Below are 24,471 nucleotides of genomic sequence, written 5' to 3'. Positions count from 1 at the left end.
TGTGAAATGTGCTGTGAAATCTCACTAAACCCAAGTGACAGACCTTAAGTGTTTGAGTCACTGACATTTCAGATGAACTATTTTCACTTCCAAAATCCCTCACAATAGATGGCAGTATAAGCTTTATATCCTGTCTCTGCTATGCTCGACCTTACAATGTTACAAAAATTTGGAAAATTCTTGTTCTTTAAGCAGCAAGAATACGTTCTCGTTTGTGTTGCAACTACACAGTAAGTTAAATGATTCTCTTTCCCAGTGTTGACCAGTCATATGCTGATACTCGTAATGCCCATAAGGGGATGATGTATAGTTGCTAAAGTCATTTCTTATTCAGATTTTCACCGTGCTTTCTAAGGCATATCAATTTTGTTAATACCATGTAATTAAAATATGTCAGTGCACTACAACGCTCGGGCTGTATTAATGACCGTGAAAATTGTTTTAATTAAATAGCCAATTATAGTAAAGCTCCAACCATGAGAACTGACATTTAAATGAGCTTTATTTAAATTGCTTTCAATATTGTTTCATCAGAACTTCTCACGCGGCGAATTATGTGCATGTACAAAGCGCCGTTAACTATTGAAGTGCTGTTATTATTCATTTCAAGCATGAATTAATACAATATGAGTCTGTCCTTCCATAAACTTTGTTACTAGACTGTGACAACATATAAGTAAATAAATAAATAAATATAGCCTTTCACACAAGTTACATAATATAACGAACTTAACAGTCAATGGCTAAAAAAACACGCTCAACGTGTGGTCTGTTGTTCTGTTTGTTTATCTTTACTGTGAGTATTATAAAGGGTACCTTGTAAACCTTGCTCAACATCAGCAATAGCACGAGTTCTTGTGAAGTTCATTGTTCCAGATCTACCTGCTCTGAAAGAACGCCACACACGTGCGCGCTCTGTCTCTTCCAAACTCTCTTTGTTTCTTGGCTCCTCCTCCGGACCACAATGTGACAGATTCAACTCGTCCGAGGCGAGCGGCGCAGTTCTTCACTTATTCCCACTGTCACTATCACGCTTTGATCGATGTCCTGACGCACAGACAACATCTCGGTTTTTTTTACCCCCCTCATACCAGGCTGATTTTAGGCTACTTTTCGATAAAAACGGAACTGTTTTGTTGTTTTATTAATTCTCCCGTGATACATTACTTTTGTCCGATCACTTTCAAGAGATTTATTTAGTGCTGAACATGGCCACACCGGCTGCGCTGCTGCCCGCGACACCGATGGCCCACGCGTCTCCGATCTCGGTCGCCGTAGCGGTGAACTCCTCGACCCCGACGACCCTCTCGCCCTCTCCGTCCGTCACCCCATCCGGACCGAGCCTCTTCAGAACGGAACTGCTCTCCTCCACGAGCCCGGGCATCCCCATCGGAAGTCTCCCGCACAAACCCGTGTATTCCACTCCTTCCCCAGTGGAGAACACCCCTCAAAACAACGAGTGTAAGATGGTCGAGGTCCGAGGCGCAAAGCTCGCGTCTTTCACTGTCAGCGGCAACGAGCTCATCTGCCTCCCGCAGGCGTTTGACCTGTTTCTCAAGCACCTGGTCGGTGGACTGCACACCGTATACACGAAACTCAAACGTCTGGAGATAATGCCCGTGGTGTGCAACGTGGAGCAGGTTCGCATCCTTCGTGGACTGGGCGCGATTCAGCCCGGTGTCAATCGCTGCAAACTCATATCGAGAAAAGACTTCGAGGTCCTCTATAACGACTGCACCAATGCAAGGTAAATGTAAGCCTTCTCGAAGCTACACGAGATCTATACTGTAAAGGATGCAGAAAAGAACTTTGAAAAGTTGCGCTCAACTAAAAAGAATCCAAGCACTGGGCACTATGCGGGTTTATTGAGCTCATATCTTGCGCAGACGTTTCTTAGACAAACTCATCTTTGCTGAGCACAGCACATTTATCTCTAGCCTTATGATCACATGTTTGGCCTTTGATAATCATGCTCATATCAAGTCACTTTTATACTGAAATGCATCACATCGAACATACAGTAGCCTACACTACACTCACCTTTTTGGACAGGACAGTGTCTTTCACCATCAATCATGAAGTCAGAATAGGACTGAATGTAACTTTGTCTTTTTCTAAAATTTATCATTTGTGAACAAACTCTTTTGGTTATAGATGTGGAAGAGAGAGAGGGAGAGAGATCGGATCTGTCTGTTATTTCAACATTTAATGGGACCAGTCCTGTTTTGTTACGAGTTAAACTGAATGTCAGCTCACCGGTTAGTCTGCAGTTGTCCCGTGGTTGGGTATCAGATGGACCACAAGTAGGCGATCACTTGTTAAACGTCGTGTATATGGCTCACGCAGTTTCCGATTGCAGTTTTCACATTAAAAATACTTCAAATGTGTGGATGAACTTAAGGAATGTTAACACTGCTGTCTGAGGTATAACCTATCATGAATTTGCATGACTCACGTGGCATGATTGGCTATATCAGTCTAGATAGTTATTGAACCTTATCATTTTAGACAACTAGTCATAAAAGCGCTATATTCTGTTGAGCTGTCATATGCAACTGACTCTGATGCCATAAAAGTTCGAGTGCTATGAAAACACAGACACTTTAGTTGCGTATACTGATAGCCTTTCCATAAGCTATACCGAGACTGATGTGGTATCGAAAGTATCTCAAATGAATTATTTTTGTTTGTTTGTTTAGCTAGAAAATTGAACGTGCACAATATGCATTAGATTGGCCAAATTAACTATGTTAGCAAATAGCTTTATAGGGTAGAACTATTTTCCTGTCCATGTGATCAAACTCAAATGCTGCAAGACAACTAATCAATAGCTTCTGCTCACTGCTGATGCTGCTCTCAAACAGGGCTGCGTTTCCTAAAAGTATCATCTAAACCATTGCCATCTGCTGAGGCTTATGATAATATGGCTTAATGTTCCTGTGGCTCAGTGGTAGAGCATTGCGTTAGCAGCACAAAAGGTTGTGAGTTCGATTCCCAAGGAATACATGTTTTTTATATATATATATATATATATATATATATATATATATATATATATATATATATATAGTGTATTTGTAGGCCTACAATTTCTGTAGAGTTAAAGTGAACTTTGTTTGAAAGAACAGTATGGGTTAACTTATCTAAACCTTGGTGTCTGTGAGCAAATTTATGACACCAGCTCAGAGCTGTTTGATTATTAAAGAGCGCATTTAGGCAGCCATTGGCACTGGTGAGGAGATGTTAAGCTTGTGACACAAGTTACTGGAACGAGATTAGAATCTCTGATTCCTGCCCGAGTGCTTGCTCCCCAGCGGAGTCTAATATAGAAATTGATTCTCCGCAGAAATTAATTAATTTTTCATATTGCCTAGAGCGGCAGTTTTAAAAGGGTACTCTCTATCAGTCTTCCCGCCCTTTTTGTCTCCACTTTGAATTATATCCTAATCGTATTAATTCTTTTTGCCTCAGGATTAATCAACAGATTTACAAATGCATTTTTATGCATTACAAATTTGTATCAGAACCTATTTATACGTGAAGTAGACAATTCTCCTGACCTCGAATTTGCTCATTTGTGCTCATTTTGTTGTGAAAAGGTGTTTTCAGAATCTAAACTCAGACCAACCCTAGTAAGAAGCTCAAAACCACTAATTTTAAATGTTCCTATTTATATAATCGGTATCTATATATATTTATATCTATATATCTGTATAATGACTATTTAATCAATGTTAAATTTGGTAGAGCTGAATAGAGATCAGACAGCGTGGGCTAAATTCTTGGACGTCTGTCCCTTGAATTCTCTAAAGACCTAACTGAGAAGTTTAAAATGAGAGACTGAGGCCAACACCCTCTTGGCTAATTATACTTTTAGCAAATTGGTGGCTAATTTCATTCATATGGTTTGGTAATGTTTATCCCCAGCCCACTGATTGATGTGTTTAGCGCTGGACCTTCATAGATTTGTCTAAAATATGTGCGAATTCATATGAAATCTCAATAAATTATTTTTATTTTATTTATTTAATTTTTTTTGTAGTAAGGATGCAAAGGGTGGCTCTTTCGTTCAGAAATGACTCATGCTGAATCAAAGTTTGCCACTTTGACTCATCATGAGCAGATAAAAGGATTCTGCTCAACTGGCACATTAGCATTTTGTTATCGTTTTAGAAGAAACTAAACAGAAAAACCACCTCTCCACCACATGTTGTGGGGAGACTCAACGTTCTGTGTCCTTTCTTTGAGCTATGCTGCCATTATTCATCAAATCTGACTACTTCCTCAGCACTTCTCTTTGTTGAAAAGATATGTCTTCTCTGACCGTCATCTAATCCATGAGCTTTTTCTGGCAGCCAGAAAAAAAATGCCCTATAGGTGCTGACTTGGTCTGTCTGCTTTACAGAGTCATTCATCACTCCAAGCGTTTCCTTTTATGACTAAGTTCTAACGAAACGCATCTTGTATCAGCATAAAAACTAATAGATGATTTACTGCAGCACTTCACAATGCTCAACCGACTGCGCAATCAGACTGCAAGTTTTGAATGTCCATAAAAGGCCTTTTGGCTTGCTGTGTGTTTGGTTTCACTCGTAATAGTAAACAAAATGCTTATGCTCTCACTTTGTCAGCCTTGATTTACTGAATGATTTAGATTCGTAGAATCCCATTCACTTCCAGAAAGTCTTAAACGGACGTGATGTATCACGACTCATTGGCTTTGTGTTGTGACCTTCCTCTCAGAAACTCTCCATCTGTGAAGTGGAGCTTATGCGGGTCTGTGTGTTCATTAGTGTGTGCGTTTGTGAGAAACCAAGCAAGAAAGTGAGATGACAGACATAGCTTAGTGAAAATCTTATGCGAATACTCTGCAAAAATGGGTATTTGTGTCTTGGAAGATTTTCCTCTCACACAGTTCAAGTCGTGTGAATGCTCGGAGCGAGAGGAGTGTGTCAGTGTGTGTTCTCTTTCTCTGATCTTCAAATGGGAGACATTTTAAAGGCCACGGATTACAGTCAAAACAAATACCCATAGCAGCGGCACTGGCAAACCATAGACAGCAAATTATCCGCAGACAACTAATTGATGTCAGTGTGATTTCTTTCATTTAAAAATTGCCGTTATCTTGTTCTCACCCGCTGTTTTTCCCTCTTCTACATGCACATTTACACAAACACACTAACCTCAAACAGACGTCTCTCTCTCCACGTCTCTGTCTTCCCTTGACCTTCAGGTCCTTTCCAGCAGTAACACGAGCCTCTATCAGTCAGCAAGGTTTGATTCGGCCCTTCCACAGTGTGTTAGCGCGGAGTGAGTGATTACTGGGAGGAAATTAGAAGAGTGTGTGAATGTGCGACACAGAACCAGATCTGTAATCCATCCACACGTTTTTTTTTTCTCTTGTGTTATGACGAAAGGTTTCGATTGCCACGCTTTCAAGGTTGCAGTATATTTTTAATCCTCTAATATCAATCATTACATATGTCTGTGGAGTTTATGGTCGGCTCTTGTGCATGTGTGGTTGAAATAGATACCCTTTGTGTGTGTGTGTGTGTGTGTGTGTTCAGATCTCTCAAAGCTTTAGTGAGTCTATTGGAAACCGCCGATGCAGCTGCCCAGACAGCTGATAGCTTTGTAGTGGCATGCTGTGTATCATAAAAGAAATGTGTTAGCGAACAAGGGCTTAAAATACTGTTGATGTCTTTATGGGGCTATTGTGTTTGCATGTGTCCATCTGCTGTTGTGTGTGCGAGTGTAAGACTGTGTGTTCTCGGAGATGAGGTGAATTGATGAGAGTTTGGAAAATATCACCTTACATACATGCTGTGTTTGTTTGGATCCAGCCAAACAGAACGTAGGTAACAGAATGTTTAGTGAGATGCATATATATACGTGTGTGTGTGTGTGTGTGTGTGTGTGTGTATATTTATGTAAATATATAAATATATAATATCTATGATAAAGAAAAATACATTTAGTTTACACACAAGTGCCAACTATCTAAAAATGTATTCTTATTATACCAATTCAAAGAAAGAACAAAAAAAAATGAATAGAAAATAGAAAAAGTGAAAAGATAGATATTAACATAGTTTTCTTAAATAAACATATATGAGTGAAACCAAATTAATCATTATTATAGTTAGATTTTTTTTTTACAAGATAATGAATTATTAATTAATAAATGATGATTAATTATTATTAACGAAATTATAATAATTGCATTATTAATTAATAAATATTATAACATTTTTGGGTGATGAACAACAGTACTTTGTATCACCTGAACCAAACTTTTCACAAAAAGGTAAAACTCTCTTTTATTTTAATGCAATTTTTGACCTTGTCATATAGTCATGAGGTTCAGCAAGACTGCTCTCAATGATATCATTTCATGTTTTATATATTTTTTTCTGATTCTGCATGTTGGTTAGACCACAAGACTTTGTTTTAATAGATTTTTCAGCAGTTTTGAAAAAACTCCTGCTCTCTCTATATAATTTATTATTATTTATAAACATATATTTCTACATTTACTTATATCTATATATTAACAGTTAATCAAATAATAATTCTTATAATTATAATACCATGCCAAGCTAATTAAATATAACGTTTTCTTTTCAAGAATTTCAATATTACATTTTAAATAGTAATTTTAAATGAAAAAAAATATACTCATAATAGAAGATTTGTGTGAAGAGGTGTAAGTCACTGTATATATACAGTTTTATTTGTATGTATTTGTTTAAATTTTATTTCATCAATAGACAATCTCATATGTGATGCATATTTGAGATCTAAAGAGGAGATGATTAAATATAACAGTCTGGATATCTGTGTATCTCTTTTATGTTGAACTGAGGTTTAAAGTTTAGTGGTATTATAATGATGATGGACAAGTGACATTCGTATCAGCATAAAGCACCTCTTTATTTGGCACAAAGTTCAACATGGGGTTTCAGCACTTGATCTGTGGGAAACTCCAGCTGCTGTTTATCACACACACACACACACTCACACACACACACACACACTGAAATGTATAGTGTTAACACTTCAGTGTTCAGTGTAACTAGGTGCACACCCACTTGTGTTGGTCTTTAGGACATAATAGTGCTTAGGTCTTGTTGTTTTTTTGTTGTTTTTTTTGCTGAGCAGGTGAAACTCACTGTAAAACAAATGATGGATTGCTCTGATAACAGCTGTTCTAGCAATGTTGTGCACAAGTTAAATATGATGTCTGTGGACTCAAGGGGCCTTAATCATAAAACACAAGCAGAATATATCTCTGTGTAAACCGTAAGTAAAGTCATTTGCACACAAATTGTACCAAGGGATTTATCCTAGGGGCTTAATTGATCAAATTCTCATTCGGGGTCCTCAAAAAGGAAATTTTTTGGATTCATTAGCTGTTTGCATATGATGTGTTTTAGCATCTGATAGCTCTCTTGTGTATTCAGTGTAATGGTGGTGTAAGCAAAGCTCTGAAAGTTCCCCTGGTGTTTACAGAATGTTACAGAGCTAATGAAACACAGGAGGACATTAGACATAGAGTAAACATGTATTTTCGAATGGAGTGTGTGTTTGTGTATGTGTACGTGTGTGTGTGTGTGTGTGTGTGTGTATGTTTGTGTGTGTGTGTATGATGGCCTCTGTGGGAAGGCGAGCCAGCATGGAAGAGAGGAGGGCGTCAGGGGGAGATTTTAATTAAAGTATGAAATGAGAGGTCACGCGCTCTGACCCCTCCTCCACTCACTACACACACAAGGACATGCTATCTCTTTCTTACTTTCTCCATCCCTCTCTCTCTCATACACACTCAAGCAGTATCTTCCTCTCTCTCTCTCTCTCAGCTTGATGAGTTTTCCATGAAAGGGTTTTTCATTAATTCCACCTCAGGGAGTCTCTCTGTTCTGACTCCCTCCGAAGCACATGGAAATCTAAAGTGTGTGTGTGTGTGTTTGTGTGTGTGTGTTTCTGTTTGTACGTGGCCACCATGATGTTTTGACTCGGTCTGATTATTAACACACTGTTCTGGCTGTTTGATCATGAAGTCGATGATCTTGTTGATGAGAGAGGATGATGAACAGGACAGAAATGGTTCGTTGGTTTCCTGTGTTTGCTTCATAATGGGACATTTTAAACATTGAATTACAGGAGGTTTAGGATTTTTTAATGCTGAAAACACCTGGAGATGGAAACACATGAAGTGATCAAAACACTATGAGCTTCAGTGTATTCAGAATGCTGCTGTTTTTTTTCTTTATATGTAAGGCTTTTAACCCCCATAAGCTCATTGGTAAAAAGTGTAAAAACTACAAAAACACTCCTACATGTGTACATGCAGTTCATTACAGTTTCCTGCGGAAATGAACACACAGATTATCAGTTAATAAAGATTTATTTTCTTGCACAATACTGTTATGATCTCAAAAATATATAAAAATATATAAAAGTAAAAAAGAAAAATTGAATAGTGCTTGTTTGTAAAGTAATATATTTGATGTCTACGTCACATTACCATCTCCATATGCTTGGCTTTTGTGATCTGCCCGGTAGCCCACCTGGTACAGCATTGTGATTGTGATGTGTAACACAAGTCATGTGAAACACAAATCATGATAAAAGAGCTCAGACTTGTAGAAGCAAACTAAAATGGCATGGTTAATTTGACAAATGTTTTTTTAATCTCATGTTTGCTATTGTTAAAACTATTGGTTGGATTTAGGAAAGGGTTTCATGTGATTTTTCAAACTGTTTGAATCTGTTAATTAAGAATAAAACCTTACAAAATATAAATATGTTTTTTTTTTTTTTTAAGTTGTGCACATTTTGGGACTGATGTGTCATAGAGATTTGCTCCCCTTATCCCATATCACTATATGGATTGCAAAAACTTTGAAGCTTAATATCTCGAAACCTGACAATTCCTACAGTAGGTGATGAAATTAGTTTGATTTCTTGTGTGCTTTTATTTGACTTGATCACATGATCATGCACCATTAAGATGTAGGTTTAGGGGTGAAGTTTCAAGCTTACTTTTTAAATTACAAATCATAAATAAAATCACATTGCATGAATTTGTAACTTTGTAAAAAAAAAAAAATTGTTTGTAATGTTTTCTCGTGAGATCAGGTTAGGTCTAAAGAGTACTATGAAACAAACTAAGAGTTGGGTTTCTGCATCAGTTCTGCAAGTAAGCGTGGAGTAGGAAAAAGGAAAAGCCAGAATGTTACTAACATTGCTAGGATGTTACAGGAAGTTCTTTTGCAACAGACAGACAACTATAAACTATAATAAACTATAATATAAATATTCATGCAGTGGTTCAGTACTCAACATGTGAAAAAGATGTTTAAAGATGTAAAACATTTTTTTTGAAGTGGTTCCTGTCCAACCTCCATGGTCTCTCCGAGTCCAGGTAACTAAAACTAAAAAAATCCCCAAAAAAATAAATAAAATTGAGTGGTTTGATCCAAGTCTTGTGCACACGTGACAGAAAAAGGCAGAATGGACAAGGACAGAGACCTCTCAGGTGTTTCTTAAAAATACCTTTATTTGTGTTTTGAAGTTTAACTGAAGTCCTATGGGTTTGGAATGATATGAGAGTGAGTAAATGGTGAAATAATATGCATTTTTGGGTCAGCGATCTCTTTAATGAAGTACTGAAGAAACATTATTATTATTATAGTATATTCCAGAAGATTTGATACAATCAGAGCAGATTCACACAGTGACCTTTCCATTGCTGGACAAGCAAGTATTGAAAAGATTATGTGTGCTTGTGGCATGCTGTATTTCTCCACTGATGTCATAAAAGTCATAGATATGCAAATGAGAACATTAATCCAGGGATTTCAAATCGACAGTGTGAAATCTCATGGTTAGCCCCAGGATTAATTATTAACCCATGTTAATGTATTAACAGTGTGTTAACAATTAGTATGGAAAGCGCACTTATGCTGTATTAGTTCAGCCTCTGGAAACACTTGCCAAACTTTCATTCTCCACATGAGATCCTCACGCTGATTTTAAGGAAACACCAGCGGTTTTAGATGATTTTAGAGTCAGGCTCATTCACCTTTGTGCATGACATGACATGAAATATTCCATCTCCGGGAACACGATTGTCTATCAATTGAAAGCCCATGCAATTAAACTTTTCATGCATCAAAAAGTACAAAAAGACTTTATAAAAGTAATCTATATGAATCAAGTGTGCTATTCTAAGTCTGTGAAGATACACAATTGCTTTATAAGATGAAGAGATATAATTTAGGCTTTAATTCACATGTATAAGCATTCATAAAAACACATATGTTTAGAGCATCAAATATGGTAAACACAGTGTTTAATGTGTGAGAACACTCACTTGATTATATGTTATATATGATTATTATATTATATACAACCCGAATTCCGGAAAAGTTGGGACGTTTATGGGGGTGCATAAGTGCATACGGTATGGGCAGCTTGCATGTTTTGGAAGGCTCTGTGAATGCTGAAAGGTATATAAAGGTTTTAGAGCAACATATGCTTCCCTCCAAACAACGTCTATTTCAGGGAAGGCCTTGTTTATTTCAGCAGGACAATGCAAAACCACATACTGCAGCTATAACAACAGCATGGCTTCATCGTAGAAGAGTCCGGGTGCTAACCTGGCCTGCCTGCAGTCCAGATCTTTCACCTATAGAGAACATTTGGCGCATCATTAAACGGAAAATACGTCAAAGACGACCACGAACTCTTCAGCAGCTGGAAATCTATATAAGGCAAGAATGGGACCAAATTCCAACAGCAAAACTCCAGCAACTCATAGCCTCAATGCCCAGACGTCTTCAAACTGTTTTGAAAAGAAAAGGAGATGCTACACCATGGTAAACATGCCCCGTCCCAACTATTTTGAGACATGTAGCAGAAATTAAAATTGAAATGAGCTCATTTTGTGCATAAAATTGTAAACTTTCTCAGTTTAAACATTTGCTATGTTATCTATGTTCTATTGTGAATAAAATATTGGCTCATGTGATTTGAAAGTCTTTTAGTTTTCATTTTATTAAAATTTAAAAAACGTCCCAACTTTTCCGGAATTCGGGTTGTATGATTATGCATGGTTCACTTAACTTTTTGTGCTTTTTAATGTGAGCAAGTTTTTGGTTTTATCAAAACCAAAATCTTTCCTACCAATGTCAGATTCTCATAATATATATCCACATTTCCATGGTTAATCTCAATGTTATCAGAGAAATTGTCATTCTTGGCCATAGATCTACTGTAGGAAGTGAGAATCTGGAAAGAGTTGCAAAGCTTCATGATTAAGCAGTTTCAGCCCTCTGGCTTTGAAATTAATGAGATTCTTCAGTCAAAAATGTCAAAAAATAATGGAGATGTCCAGACCATGGGGAGAATATGGCAGGCTATGGCTGTATCTAGGTTTGTCAATCACTAATTTTAGAACCAATCAAAAACCAAGAAGCAACGCATTGTAAGTCTGTGCCGGTGTTTGTTTGTGATGTATCTAGGAGACATGGCATGTGGAATGCAGCTGTTTGTGAAGTGCATTGGTGGGAGGTAGACTAAAATGCTGTATTAATTACAGTGGATTAGGTGGAGAGGAGAGCGGGGACAACCCGAAAGTCAGAGAGAGGGAAAAAAGTGAAAATGCATGAACTGAAACTGAAATAAAACAAATAAAAACAGTATAGACAAATATTATAAAATAATAATAATAATAATAAAACAAATCTAAATTTATAACACTTCAAAATTAAAATGGAAAATATAAAAAAGGTAAAAATATTAATATCTCAGCCATAACAATGTAACCTAAAATTATTATGAAAATTGTGAAAAATTTTTACAACTCAGATAAAAAAAGCTTCACATTTCTTCTTTTAAATATATATTTTTTAATAGCTCCATTCACTTTCACTGACATGCATATTCATCACCTTGATTTTTGCTTTTTTTAAAGAAAAGACTAAATACATTTTTGTGGTAATCATCATTATGCCACAAATGCTGTTGAATGAGCTTAACTTGTAGTGAACCAAGAATATTCTGTGCTGGGGAAGAGAAGTAACCATTTGTGGGAAAACTCAGCTTAACAAGCTGTGAGTAAACAAATTGCATGGGAATGCAAAAAGAAAGTGAGCACTACTATGATGCTGCAAACTTTTTTCTCTCTCTTCCTGCTCTCCTTTTTCGATCTTCTTAGAGTTAAAGCTTCTTTAAGTAGAACAGGATAATGCAGAAGTAACACATAAAGGTTTTGCCTAAAGCTTCCTTCACGCCTGTGACCTGATTAGTGTAGAGAGGACAGAGGAGGAAATTTTGCATCTCCCGAAAATGTGGAGAACAGACGAAAATAGAAATGGAGAGATCACAGTGCAGCACATTGCTAAAAAAAAAAAAGACAGAATGGATGCTGGAACGAGGAAAAGATTAACCTGCCTAATGGTTTAGTCGACTTCACCTCATGTTTTTACACAACTGTTCTTCTAAAGGGTCAAAAGAAAGTGACAGTGCTTTCAAACCGTCCCCACGAGAAGGTAAAGTTAACACACACACGGCCCATATCTGCCAAAAACTACTGAGAGAGAGAAAAGCGAATGATTTATATGCCAGCATGTGAAAATTACTATTTTTGTTGTGGACTTTTATTGTATGAAGGACAATAGGATGAGAGGAGAGGCAGTGATGTTAAATGACCTACATATATGCAGAAGACACATCTTAGATTATGTCCTATATAGAGGCAAGTACACAGCTCATATATTGTCCCTATAAATGGCAGGTGTTACTGGCTTTTCTTACTCTTGTTCCAGAGCACCATGTTATTCTGTGATGGAAACACACCCCAGTTTAGGACTCCAATAAACTCTCATTCTAATCTAGTGCAATGGTTTTTGATATGCAAGTTTAACATGAACATACATATATATATATATATATATAAACATTCTTATACATGACTCAAGTTACAACTTCATAATTATTATTTTTTTAAATAGCTTTTTACTAGTTGTCGGTGTAATTCTGTCTCAGCAATTTTTGAGAGAGTATAGGGACGTTGTGCGTTCACTTCACTGAGATTCCAGTGAATATTTGCTTGCCTCTCAGCCATCTAAATCTTCTTCTTTTTTTTTTTTGGGGGGGGGGGGGGGATATGCTCTTTTATCTCTGCTTGGTAAATCCTAAAGTTCTTAAAGCATTAACATGAAGGAAATACTGGCTTATGCAGGTCTCAAAATTCCTGTAGTAATCCAGAGAGGCAGCTTTATGACCCTCCGTCTGATGATAGGATGTCACCTGTCAGATCCCTGTTGGCTTCTTCTGTAATGAGAGACAATAATAACAGCAAATTAAAGAGGTGCCAGAACCTGAACAGGAGAAATAGACTTCCACAATTAACCTTTTAACATCTGCCAGAGATGAGATTGAACTCTTCCCTGGTTACAATATGATCAATTTGCCCTGTGAACTTACTTAAGTGATTCAATTCACAGCGGAAAGTAGTTTAATTATTCACTTGATAAGGATAAGCTGTATCCTTTGTTTTGTTAATAAAAAAATTAGCTTTCTCTCTTTTCCCGTGCTCAGATGTTAGTTGTTAGTTTCCATAAATATGGTGTACTTTTATAGCAGTAAAGTCACAAGTGATATTTTTGAGATAAAATTAACTTTGTATAAAAAGCAGCTTGTTTTAAACACATCTAACATCTGTATCCCCCTTAAAATAACCCATCCTTCAAGCGCTTGACCTTTTTCAACCTTTTTTATCCAAACGATTAAAATATGACCACTATATTTCAAATTCTTTGTTGCAAAAAATACTTTATCAAATTTAAAATAGCTAATTTTAACTAGCAAAAAACATTTTAAGCATTTTCCTGTTTCGCAAAACATTTGAGAGTTTCCTAAACTTGTCACACCCACGATCCAAACTTCATTTGGACTCTTTCTACATCAAGTAAACAATCTGTTTCCATTTTCCCTGTTACCCAAATTATTGGACAAAAAATACATGAAAAAATACAATTAAAATACATGCGATTCTGTTTAATTGTGATGTCCTCTTCTTCTTCTTCTTGTTCATCTTCCTTGTGCATCACACGAATCACACGTTCACACATGTTCCAAATTTGGTAACAAGGTAGCCAAATGCATCAAATTAAATCACCTCATGTGAAGTAGAGAAAATAAAGCTGATAATATTTAGTCTGGACTCCCGAGGTCTATCAAAACTAGGTGAGCTTCAGCTTCTCTTAACATGTTTTTAAATGACCTTATAATGTAAAAGCGAGACAAGGTGGTGTAATGGTTCACTTCACATGGTACATATTTACTAACATACAAGACAAGTCAACACAGCTGCTAAATGACTCCGTTACACTCATCCTTTGCTCATCATTGATTTCCGCCCCATGTGTGTCTGTTTACCTGCTTCACAATCCCACTGAAAACATGCTTTCATTAAGTTCAGTTTAAAACATTTATTAGGTTTTTCAGACTATACTCTTTATTTCACAGACTTGCCCATCAACATATTTGAGAGTATTTACATGATTCTCTGATTAATGTTTTAAAAAAAATGACGGACTCTCATAGTTAATGAAGCTGTGGAGCTTAATTTAATCAATCTCTTTTTTTGTTGTAATTGTGGATAATCTGTTATTAGTATAATATGGGTTTTTGTTTAGAAGTTCATCAGGGTTGTAAAGGCCAGCTGGCTTGCTGAAGTCCGTCAAAGAGAATATTACAGTAACACACACAAACAACCCTAACTGACTCACTGACTGATCTTGTTGAAGTTTGTTGGTGTGGCTGTTTGTGTGTGAATGTGTAGGTCTGTTTGACGAAGCAGTCTGTTTGTAAAATGTTTACAGTACTGCTTTTTTTCCATTGCTGTTATTTCCTGTGCATGTGGATATTTGTGTGTGTGCACGTATGCTTTGGGAACAGGAATGTTAAAGTGTCTCTTTGTGTGTTTGGGACAGATGTTAAGTCTCTGTCTGTCTTTTTCTCTCCCCTTCGTTCTTCGTCTCCCTGCTGGGGCCACAACACTTATTTACATTTCATTCATCACAGAGAGCCGCGGATTGAAACACAAACAGTGGACTATTTGGGTTCAGTCTTTCACTGCGATAAGGGCTTCAATTACGCCCCATCATGAAGGAACTTCCTGTTTGAGCCCAGAATAAAGGATGTTTGCTCTTATCCTTTCAGCTGGGCTTTTTTCATCAAAGAGCAGTTCCGTCGAAATGTTTTTGCATCTGTTTCAAGCTGTCTTCAATTCATATTACATGTTACATTACAAAGTCACATTTATTTCTATAGAACTTCATACAATACAAATTGTTTCAAAGCAGCTTCACAGTGAGAAACAGGGAAATAACAGTGTTATTGTATAAAAATGTATCAATTATGAAACAAATTCAATTGCAGCTGTAAAGCAGCTTTACTGAAGCAAAAATGGTAATATCTAACTAACTGGTGTTAAGTCTAAATTTCATTTAATATTGTTTGAACCAACCTAAATACTATTTATTTATAATGGTATAAATTTATATCAACATAACAAAATTTTACTGGTTAAATCAGGTTGAAATATCTCTTTCAGGTAAGAAATATTTGCAGATTAGCATTTTTACAGTGCAATAGTCTAATTTTGCAGCGCAATTTAGTTCAATGTTGATTCAGTTCAGTTCAATACATTGGATGCGTCAATGTTGCAAAGTTCATCAATTATGAAATAAATTCAGACCATTGTCAAACCATTGTAAGACCATTCAAGTTGTAAATATTATTGCAAGGAATTTTACAAGAAAATACTATTTCAGCCATTCTACATCAAAATTTGAATGTTTACTTCACTGTGTTGCTTCCAGTTTCTTTGTAATTGTGAAATTAACTTGGAATTTCTGAGTGAAAATTGTTTCAACACCAATTTTTTCATTCTACAGAGCATATCTATAGAAGGCAATAGTGCGATTATTCATCTCAAATCAGTTGAAGTTTTATACTCATCAGATAGTATCAGTGGTGTCATACTGGTAATATTACTGAATATTAGTTGTGTTTTAAGCTCTAATTGAGCAAGTCTAAGACGACACTTATAGAAACTAGCAAGACACCCTTCATAATGCAAAAGGATTAATTCATGTGAACTTATTTGACAAATAACTCTCTGCCTGATTAAATATACCTGTCAGAAAGAGTCCGTCTCTGCTAATGGGTAGACAAACACTTTTTCATTCTTCACTTCATTAACCCTGAACATTAATATGGTCATCCTGGCTTCTCGTTCTTTTTCGATTGGTTTGTTTTCTCCAGCTTATCCCGATGACAGCTTTATAGTGAAACGGGTAGTTATTCTAAAGATAAGGGATTGACATCTCTCTCTTAGTTCCTTTTTTCTGTTTGTGTAATCTAAAGTAATTAGTTTCCTCTATGAAATACTGTACGTCCTGCTCTCTTATCTCTTAGTGCTGTGGACACAGATCATCACCATTTAGATGAGTTCCTAATGAATGTTTGTCAGTGCAATACAGGAGAATTAGGACCCCCTCGTCATCTTCTAATTTTCTCTGTCCCCACCCCATTTTGTTTGTGGCAGTGGGCAGCCCTGAGGGGGTTGTGCCCCTTTCATACCCCAGTAATTGATGAATTGTATGTGGTATGCAAATGAGAGTCCATAAATCTTATGAATGACAGCTTAATTTATGTGAGCTTTAATGAATGCAGGATTAGATTTTAATTAAATGTCCTCAAAGGCACCCTGAGTTGTACATTGTATTCTTGTTCTCTCTCTCTCTTTCTCATTCCCCCTCTGACTCACTCTTTCATAGACTACCATGTTAATCTTAAGTCTTGTTTCCTGTGAACATATGTCCTCTCAAATGAAGTATCTAGAAAAATTGCAGTGATAAAAAAACTCTTCATTTTGTGAGCGGAAGGGGGTCGTATGTCATATATTCATAATGAATCATACAGGGAGAGAGAGAGTTCAAATTGTGCCTTATCTGCTGATCTCTCTTGAAATTTCTTGAGTCATTTCCGCTGCATGGCTTAACCACATTTAATCTGATTCCATCAGTATCAGTTTAATTAAAATATCGCCCCATTAGGAATTATTAAAAATGCCAGCCTGTTAGGCTTTGAGCATGGCTGAAGGAAGAGAGAAGACAGTACTTCACCAGAGCTGTGTCATTAGCACTAGAGTTTGCTGTTATTGTGAACTGAATCTGACCAGTAGTGACGCAGTACAGAATATGATCATGTTTGCGTGGATATAAAACACAAAACTTTGTGGGTTTCAACTGGTTCTTGGTAAAGCTGACTGAGAAAGACCACAGAATGAAATCCACCTGGATCTCATATCCAGAAACATAGATGAGACGTCTGTGTGTGTGTGTGTGTACACTGGTATGTGTTTTACGAGGACCAGAGCAGGACAGTAATGGAGTACATTTACTTGAGTACAGTACTTAAGTACAATTTTGAGGGATCTGTACTTTACTCAAGTATCATTTTTGGGGAGTACTCATGACTTTACTCAAGTACATTTGAGAGGCAAATATTGTACTCTTTACTCTGCTACATTTCTATCCATAACCATAAGTACCCGTTACTTCTTCAAAAAAAAAAAGGAAAAAAGAAAAATCTCGTAAACCCTCAATTTGTTGTTTTCCCTTCAAACATGATTGGATTGTGCAGGCGCCACTGATTGGGACAGCCAATCAGCAGTCACCTTCAGTTTTCCGCCAAAGACTTCATGACATTTGATTGAATTGAAGTGCAGTACACACACACAGAGAGAGAGAGTTGTCACACAGAGGGCCCTATTTTAACGATCTAAATGCAAAGTGTAAAGTGGATCCGGATGGTGGAGGTGAGTTGGCAGCAGGAGAGGGTGACACAGGAACTGCGGGGAAGCGAGCCGAAGGTAAGTGGTGTTGCTTAGTGGTGGGTTGCGTAGAGTGGACGGGGTTCCGGGGAGACACGGACATCCAACGCAGAAACACACAAGAAAGCAAAGCATAGGTCACACACATGAAACAACGCTCTCACAGACACAAGACGCTAGACAAGCCAATCTATAGGGATGAGTAATGAGTGACAGCTGTTGCTGATGACAATTAACGCAGAGGCCCACAAACTAATCAGTGCTGACACGTAACACACATACTTCACCCACAAAGTGCAAAACCCAGAGATCACAGTTTACCAACCGTGACAGTACCCCCCCCCCCCCCCCCCCCAAGAACGCCTCATGGAGTTCCCAGAAGGGCCTACCTGCTGATTGTAATCATCAATAAGAGAGTGATCCAGTATGTCCCTAGCAGGTACCCAACTCCTCTCCTCCGGACCGTAACCCTCCCAGTCCACCAAGTACTGGAATCCTCGTCCCCTCCGTCTCGAGTCCAGAATACGATTAACCGAATAAGTCGGTTCCCAATCTACGAGACGCGGCGGCGGGGGAACCGGGGTAGGTGGATTAATACGTGAATAAAACACGGGTTTATTTTTGGACACATGGAAGGCGGGATGTATTTTCCTGTACGCTGAAGGTAGTTTGAGGCAGACTGTCACCGGACTAATGATCTTGGTGACAGTAAACCGGCCAATGAATTTGGGAGCTAATTTGTTAGAAACGGAACGGAGAGGAATATTGTTAGTAGAAAGCCACACTTTTTGACCCACGATGTAAAAGGGAGGCTTTGACCGGTGGCGATCGGCCTTGGCCTTAGTGCGGTCCCTCATCCAGAGCAGAGTCTCACAGACAGCGGTTGAAGAAGCCCATCAGGAGGCCGGTTAGACGACTTACCACTGGCGCAAACTGAGCAAGCCAAAACAAAATCGTGGACGTCACGAGCCATAAGTGGCCACCAGAATCGTTGTTTAACTAAACTCTTGGTTCGGCTTATCCCTGGATGACAAGCAACGTTAGAGCAGTGACCCCACTGAATAACCTCGGGCCGCAACTCCTCCGGCACAAATAAACGATTCGGTGGGCAACCGGGCGGAGGCGCTACCCCTTCTAAGGCCGTCTTGACCTTCGATTCGACCTCCCATACGAGTGCTGAGACGACTATTTCCTCAGATAAAATACACTCAGGAGTCACAGGGCGGGCGGAAGGATCAAAAAGACATGACAAAGAATTGGGTTTGACATTTTTTGGAACCCGGGCGGTACAACAGAGTAAGATCAAAACGACCGAAAAAAAGTGCCCACCGAGCCTGCCTGGAATTGAGTCTTTTGGCAGTTCTAATGTACTCTAAATTCTTGTGATCGGTCCAAACAATGAAAGGTACCCCTGACCCTTCCAACCAGTGATGCCACTCCTCTAAAGCTAATTTGACAGCCAACAATTCTCTGTTACCAATGTCATAATTGCATTCAGCAGGAGATAAACGATGAGAGAAAAACGCGCAGGGATGCATCTTATCGTCCGAGGCAGCACGCTGGGAAAGAACTGCTCCTACCCCCACCTCTGATGCGTCGACCTCCACCACGAACTGCCGTGTGGGATCAGGGGCTACAAGGATGGGAGCCGAAAAGAAGCGGCTCTTGAGGTTGGTAAATGCAGTTTCGGCTGCATCAGACCACCTGAACGGAGTACTGGGGGAGGTCAAGGCCGTCAGAGGTGAGACTAGTTGGCTGAAATTACGAATGAAACGTCGATAAAAATTGGCGAACCCCAGAAACCGCTGTAGGGCCTTATGGGAATCTGGAGATGGCCAATCTATCACAGCCTTAACTTTGTCAGGATCCATACGTATTCCCTCGGACGAGACGATATACCCTAGGAAGGGGACAGACTGTGCATGGAATACGCATTTCTCTGCCTTGACAAAAAGCCCATTCTCGAGTAATCTCTGGAGCACTCATCTGACGTGTTGAACATGTTCCTGGAGAGATGAAGAAAAAATCAGTATGTCATCCAGTTAAACATATATAAACTGATCTACCATGTCTCTCAACACGTCATTAACGAGTGCTTGGAAAACCCCTGGCGAGTTGGAGAGCCCGAACAGCATCACCAAATATTCAAAGTGCCCTCTAGGGGTGTTAAAGGCGGTTTTCCATTCACCCCCCTTCCTGATGCGGACCAAATGATAAGCGTTACGTAAATCCAATTTTGTGAATACGGATGCTCCTTGTAACCTCTCAAAAGTTGAAGACATCAACGGTAACGGATAGGTGTTCTTTATCGTGATGTTGTTCAGCTCTTAGTAGTCAATACAAGGTCGCAGAGAACCATCCTTCTTACCCACAAAAAAGAATCCCGCCCCCGCTGGAGAAGAGGAAGGGCGGATGAACCTCAATGCCAAAGAATCAGAAATGTATTTCTCCATAACCTCCCTCTCCGGAATAGAAAAAGAGTAAAGCTTGCCTTTAGGCGGAGCCTTACCTGGCACTAAATCTATGGCACAGTCATAGGGATGATGCAGAGGAAGAGAAGCAGCACGGGACTTTCTGTGTTTCTCTTTCTGAAAGACAGAAACAGGCACAACAGGACAAGACTCATGACAACTTTCACTCCACAAGGTGACTGTGTTGGAACCCCAATCCACTCGTGGATTATGTTTGATTAACCAGGGGTGACCTAAAACAATGGGAGCTACAGGGGAGTCCATGAGGAAAAAGGATATGGTTTCACTGTGGTTGCCTGAGGTGAGCAGAGTTATGGGTTCAGTGTAGTGAGTGACATGTGGCAATTCCTGGCCATTGAGTGCGGTGACATGGATGGGATGAGACACAGGAAGGACAGGAAGGTTCAAGTGACATGCAAGGAGAGAGTCAATGAAATTACCTTTGGCCCCAGAGTCCAGAAGGGCGTGACAGTCGTGAGTGTGGTTCTCCCACCACAGTTTCACCGGAAGGAGAGTCGAAGATGTGGTTGAGGACTTCCCGGCAGAGATCCCACCCGATAGTAGCCTCAAACTTACTACCGGGCTGGCTCTTTTACCGGGCATGAATGGATGGAATGCTCCGAGCCACCGCAATATAAACATAGTCCTTGGGACCTCCGCCGCTCTCTCTCCCTCCGGGAAAGCCAAGCTCTACCCACCTGCATGGGTTCGTGATCGTAGACGGGACCGACCATGTTCTCTCGACTCGAGCGGCCCCTTTCCGGAGAGACGTAATGGCGTGTAGGACTGATTTGTCAATGTCAATGTCACCTTTATTTATATAGCGCTTTAAACAAAATACATTGCGTCAAAGCAACTGAACAACATTCATTAGGAAAACAGTGTCAATAATGCAAAAATGATAGTTAAAGGCAGTTCATCATTGGATTCAGTTATGTCTTCTCTGTTCAGTTAAATAGTGTCTGTGCATTTATTTGCAATCAAGTCAACGATATCGCTGTAGATGAAGTGTCCCCAACTAAGCAAGCCAGAGGCGACAGCGGCAAGGAACCGAAACTCCATCGGTGACAGAATGGAGAAAAAAACCTTGGGAGAAACCAGGCTCAGTTGGGGGGCCAGTTCTCCTCTGACCAGACGAAACCAGTAGTTCAATTCCAGGCTGCAGCAAAGTCAGATTGTGCAGAAGAATCATCTGCTTCCTGTGGTCTTGTCCTGGTGCTCCTCTGAGACAAGGTCTTTACAGGGGATCTGTATCTGGGGCTCTAGTTGTCCTGGTCTCCGCTGTCTTTCAGGGATGTAGAGGTCCTTTCTAGGTGCTGATCCAGCATCTGGTCTGGATACGTACTGGATCCGGGTGACTGCAGTGACCCTCTGATCTGGACACAGACTGGATCTGGTGGCCACGGTGACCTAATTAATTTTAATATAAATTATAATTAATTATACCTAATTAAATTTGTCTACCCATGCGGTTAATCCGAGCGTCCACCCGGAGTGCCAGGTCGATTAGGCCGTTGAGCGTTGGGGGCAGCTCGAGGAGGTAGATCTCCTTCTGAACACGGTCGGCCAGTCCATGCAGGAATCGATCCCACTGCGCCGCCTTGTTCCACGGAACTGAATGGAATAGTCCGCCACCGATGATTTACCCTGTTGTAGGTCCAAGAGCTGGTGAGCGGCCTCCCTGCCGGCCGCGGCTCGATCGAACACCCGTTAGATCTCATCGGAGAGGGCGTGGAACGAGGCACAACATGGATGTTGATTCTCCCACACTGCCTTCCCCCATAAGGCGGCCCTGCCAGAGAGTAGGGTAAGAGCAAACGCAACCTTGGACTCCTCTGTCGCGAAGGTGCGGGGCTGCAATGCAAAATGTATGGAACATTTGATAAGGAAAGTTTTGCTCACCAGAGTAGCTCTCTGGCGCCGTGGGTGCATTGGGAGATGTGAGCTGATGGATCTGCTGGGTGAGCTCGGACACCTGTGTCACCAGCGCTTGGATCGCGCGTCCGGTGTTCACGATGCTCTCCTGCTGCTGATCCATGCGGTTGACGCTGTGATGAATGAATTCAGACAGTGAAGTGGTGCTCGCTGCTTCCATGTTGAGGTGAGAGCGTTCTGTAGGTACTGGGTGAAGGAGTGGCAGGAAGCAAGTGCGAGGTTAATATAATTTAATGAAGACAATGATACAAGACAATACTGAAACACAAATGACGCTGGGAGGAATGCACAGTCCAGGATGGTGGTGATGAGTGACGGATCCGGAAGGCGGAGGTGAGTTGGCAGTAGGAGAGGGTGACACAGGAACTGCGGGGAAGCAAGCCGAAGGTAAGTGGTGTTGCTTGGTGGCGGGTTGTGTAGAGTGGACGGGGTTCCGGGGAGACACGGACATCCAATGCAGAAACACACAAGAAAGCAAAGCATAGGTCACAAACATGAAACAACACTCTCACAAACACAAGACGCTAGACAAGCCAATATATAGGGATGAGTAATGAATGACAGCTGTTGCTGATGACAATTAACGGAGACGCCCACAAACTAATCAGTGCTGATGCGTAACACACAGACTTCACCCACAAAGTGCAAAACCCAGAGATCATGGTTTACCAACCGTGAGAGAACACAGTGGAGCAGTTGGGGGTTCAGTGCCTTGCTCAAGGGCACCTAAGTCGTGATATTGCTGGCCCGGGACTCGAACCCACAAACCTAGGGTTAGGAGTCATACTCTCTAACCACTAGGACACAACTTCCCCATATATGTGTGTGTATTGGCACGATTTTTCAATTAATTCACCAATTTCATTCATCATTATAAGTAGTAATAGGCTGAATTGCAAATAGGTAGCCTAATTCTAATACACGCAATGACTATCCATCATTACATTTTTATATTTATGTAGCCTACACAATAATATTCTTTTACACTGTAATCCTTTTGTTTTTAATATTTGGCATGATTGTGTGATGCGCATCCCTGTATATAATATGCAAAGTCAACGCGCACTGTGGACCTGCCCAGAGCGCTCTTTAAATAACAAAAAAATATTGCGCCATTGATTTTACACTTTAGACCAGGTTTGAGTTGGTCTATGGTGTAGTCTATTTTCAGCTCCTTAAAATAGCAATGCGCCTGAACACACCTCTTTTTTAGACCAGCACGCCCATGGGCACACAAATGGGTGCAAATGCATTTGCAAATGAGCTGAATTTTATATTTCCTTCTTTGTACGCTGCCCTAAACACAGCCGATTTTCTTTAATCATTATTATTTTTTCTTCTATGCTGCGTATATAACACATTCATGTTCAGAGGTGTCAAAACATTGCTATATTGTCTTCTTTGATTGATGAAAAACCTGAGAAACTCACATGTACATACAATTGTTAGCTGAATTTTCTTTTCTGATATTACACATTAATGTAAGCTGAGTATTTGCTTTGATGTTCTTGTGGTGTGTTTAACACAGGTTCAAATGTGGGTGCATAAAATCCATTCAAACTCTAGCAGAGGTTTGTCAGAGCATTGCCATTGTGCTGTTGCCTTGTGGGCAATGGGAAATGTTAAATAAAGCAACATGGTAAAAAGATATAAATGACTTGATTTTACTTTCAATTCCTTTTACATTCTCCAAGGTATTAACATTAACATTTTTCATAACTCCATGTAGGACGTTTGTGTACATAAATGTAAGCACTGTGGCAGTAGTAATGCAATATTTAGAAAATGTACTCTTGTACTCTTGATACTCAAGTACTTTTAAAAACAAGTACTTCAGTACTTTTACTTAAGTAGACATCTGACTGTAGTACTTTTACTTGTACTTGAGTAAAATTTAGCAAGGGGTATCTGTACTTTTACTCAAGTAATGAAGCTGTGTACTCTGATGTGTCTGCCTCTGATGAGGACACAAATGTATATATAATGACATGGGTACTACAACGTAAACATGGTTTATAAAACAGAAGGCTCTAAAAAAACATACAAAACTGTTTTTGGCAGTAGTTTTTAGTAGTTAGGTGTAGGGCGATAGAAAATATAGTTTGTACAGTATAAAAAATAAATTACACCTACGGAGAGTCCCCATAAATCACA

General features: G+C 39.4%; 1 protein-coding gene across 2 annotated transcripts in view; it reads left to right on the top strand.

Moving 5' to 3' along the window:
* Positions 1-997: 997 nt before the first annotated feature.
* LOC132142502 (dachshund homolog 1-like) overlaps positions 998-24,471 on the top strand; it is a 75,134-nt gene continuing 51,660 nt past the window's right edge. For both annotated transcript variants that reach the window (XM_059552417.1, XM_059552416.1), the window contains exon 1: positions 998-1,747. In XM_059552417.1, coding sequence (XP_059408400.1) covers positions 1,209-1,747 — 539 coding nt within the window. In that variant the 5' untranslated portion in view covers positions 998-1,208. The remainder of the gene's footprint in view (positions 1,748-24,471) is intronic.

This window comes from Carassius carassius, chromosome 6 (assembly GCF_963082965.1).
Source record: "Carassius carassius chromosome 6, fCarCar2.1, whole genome shotgun sequence".
Lineage (NCBI taxonomy): Eukaryota > Metazoa > Chordata > Actinopteri > Cypriniformes > Cyprinidae > Carassius > Carassius carassius.
Note: the sequence above shows the minus strand (reverse complement) of the source record. Positions and strands in the feature narration are given on the sequence as shown.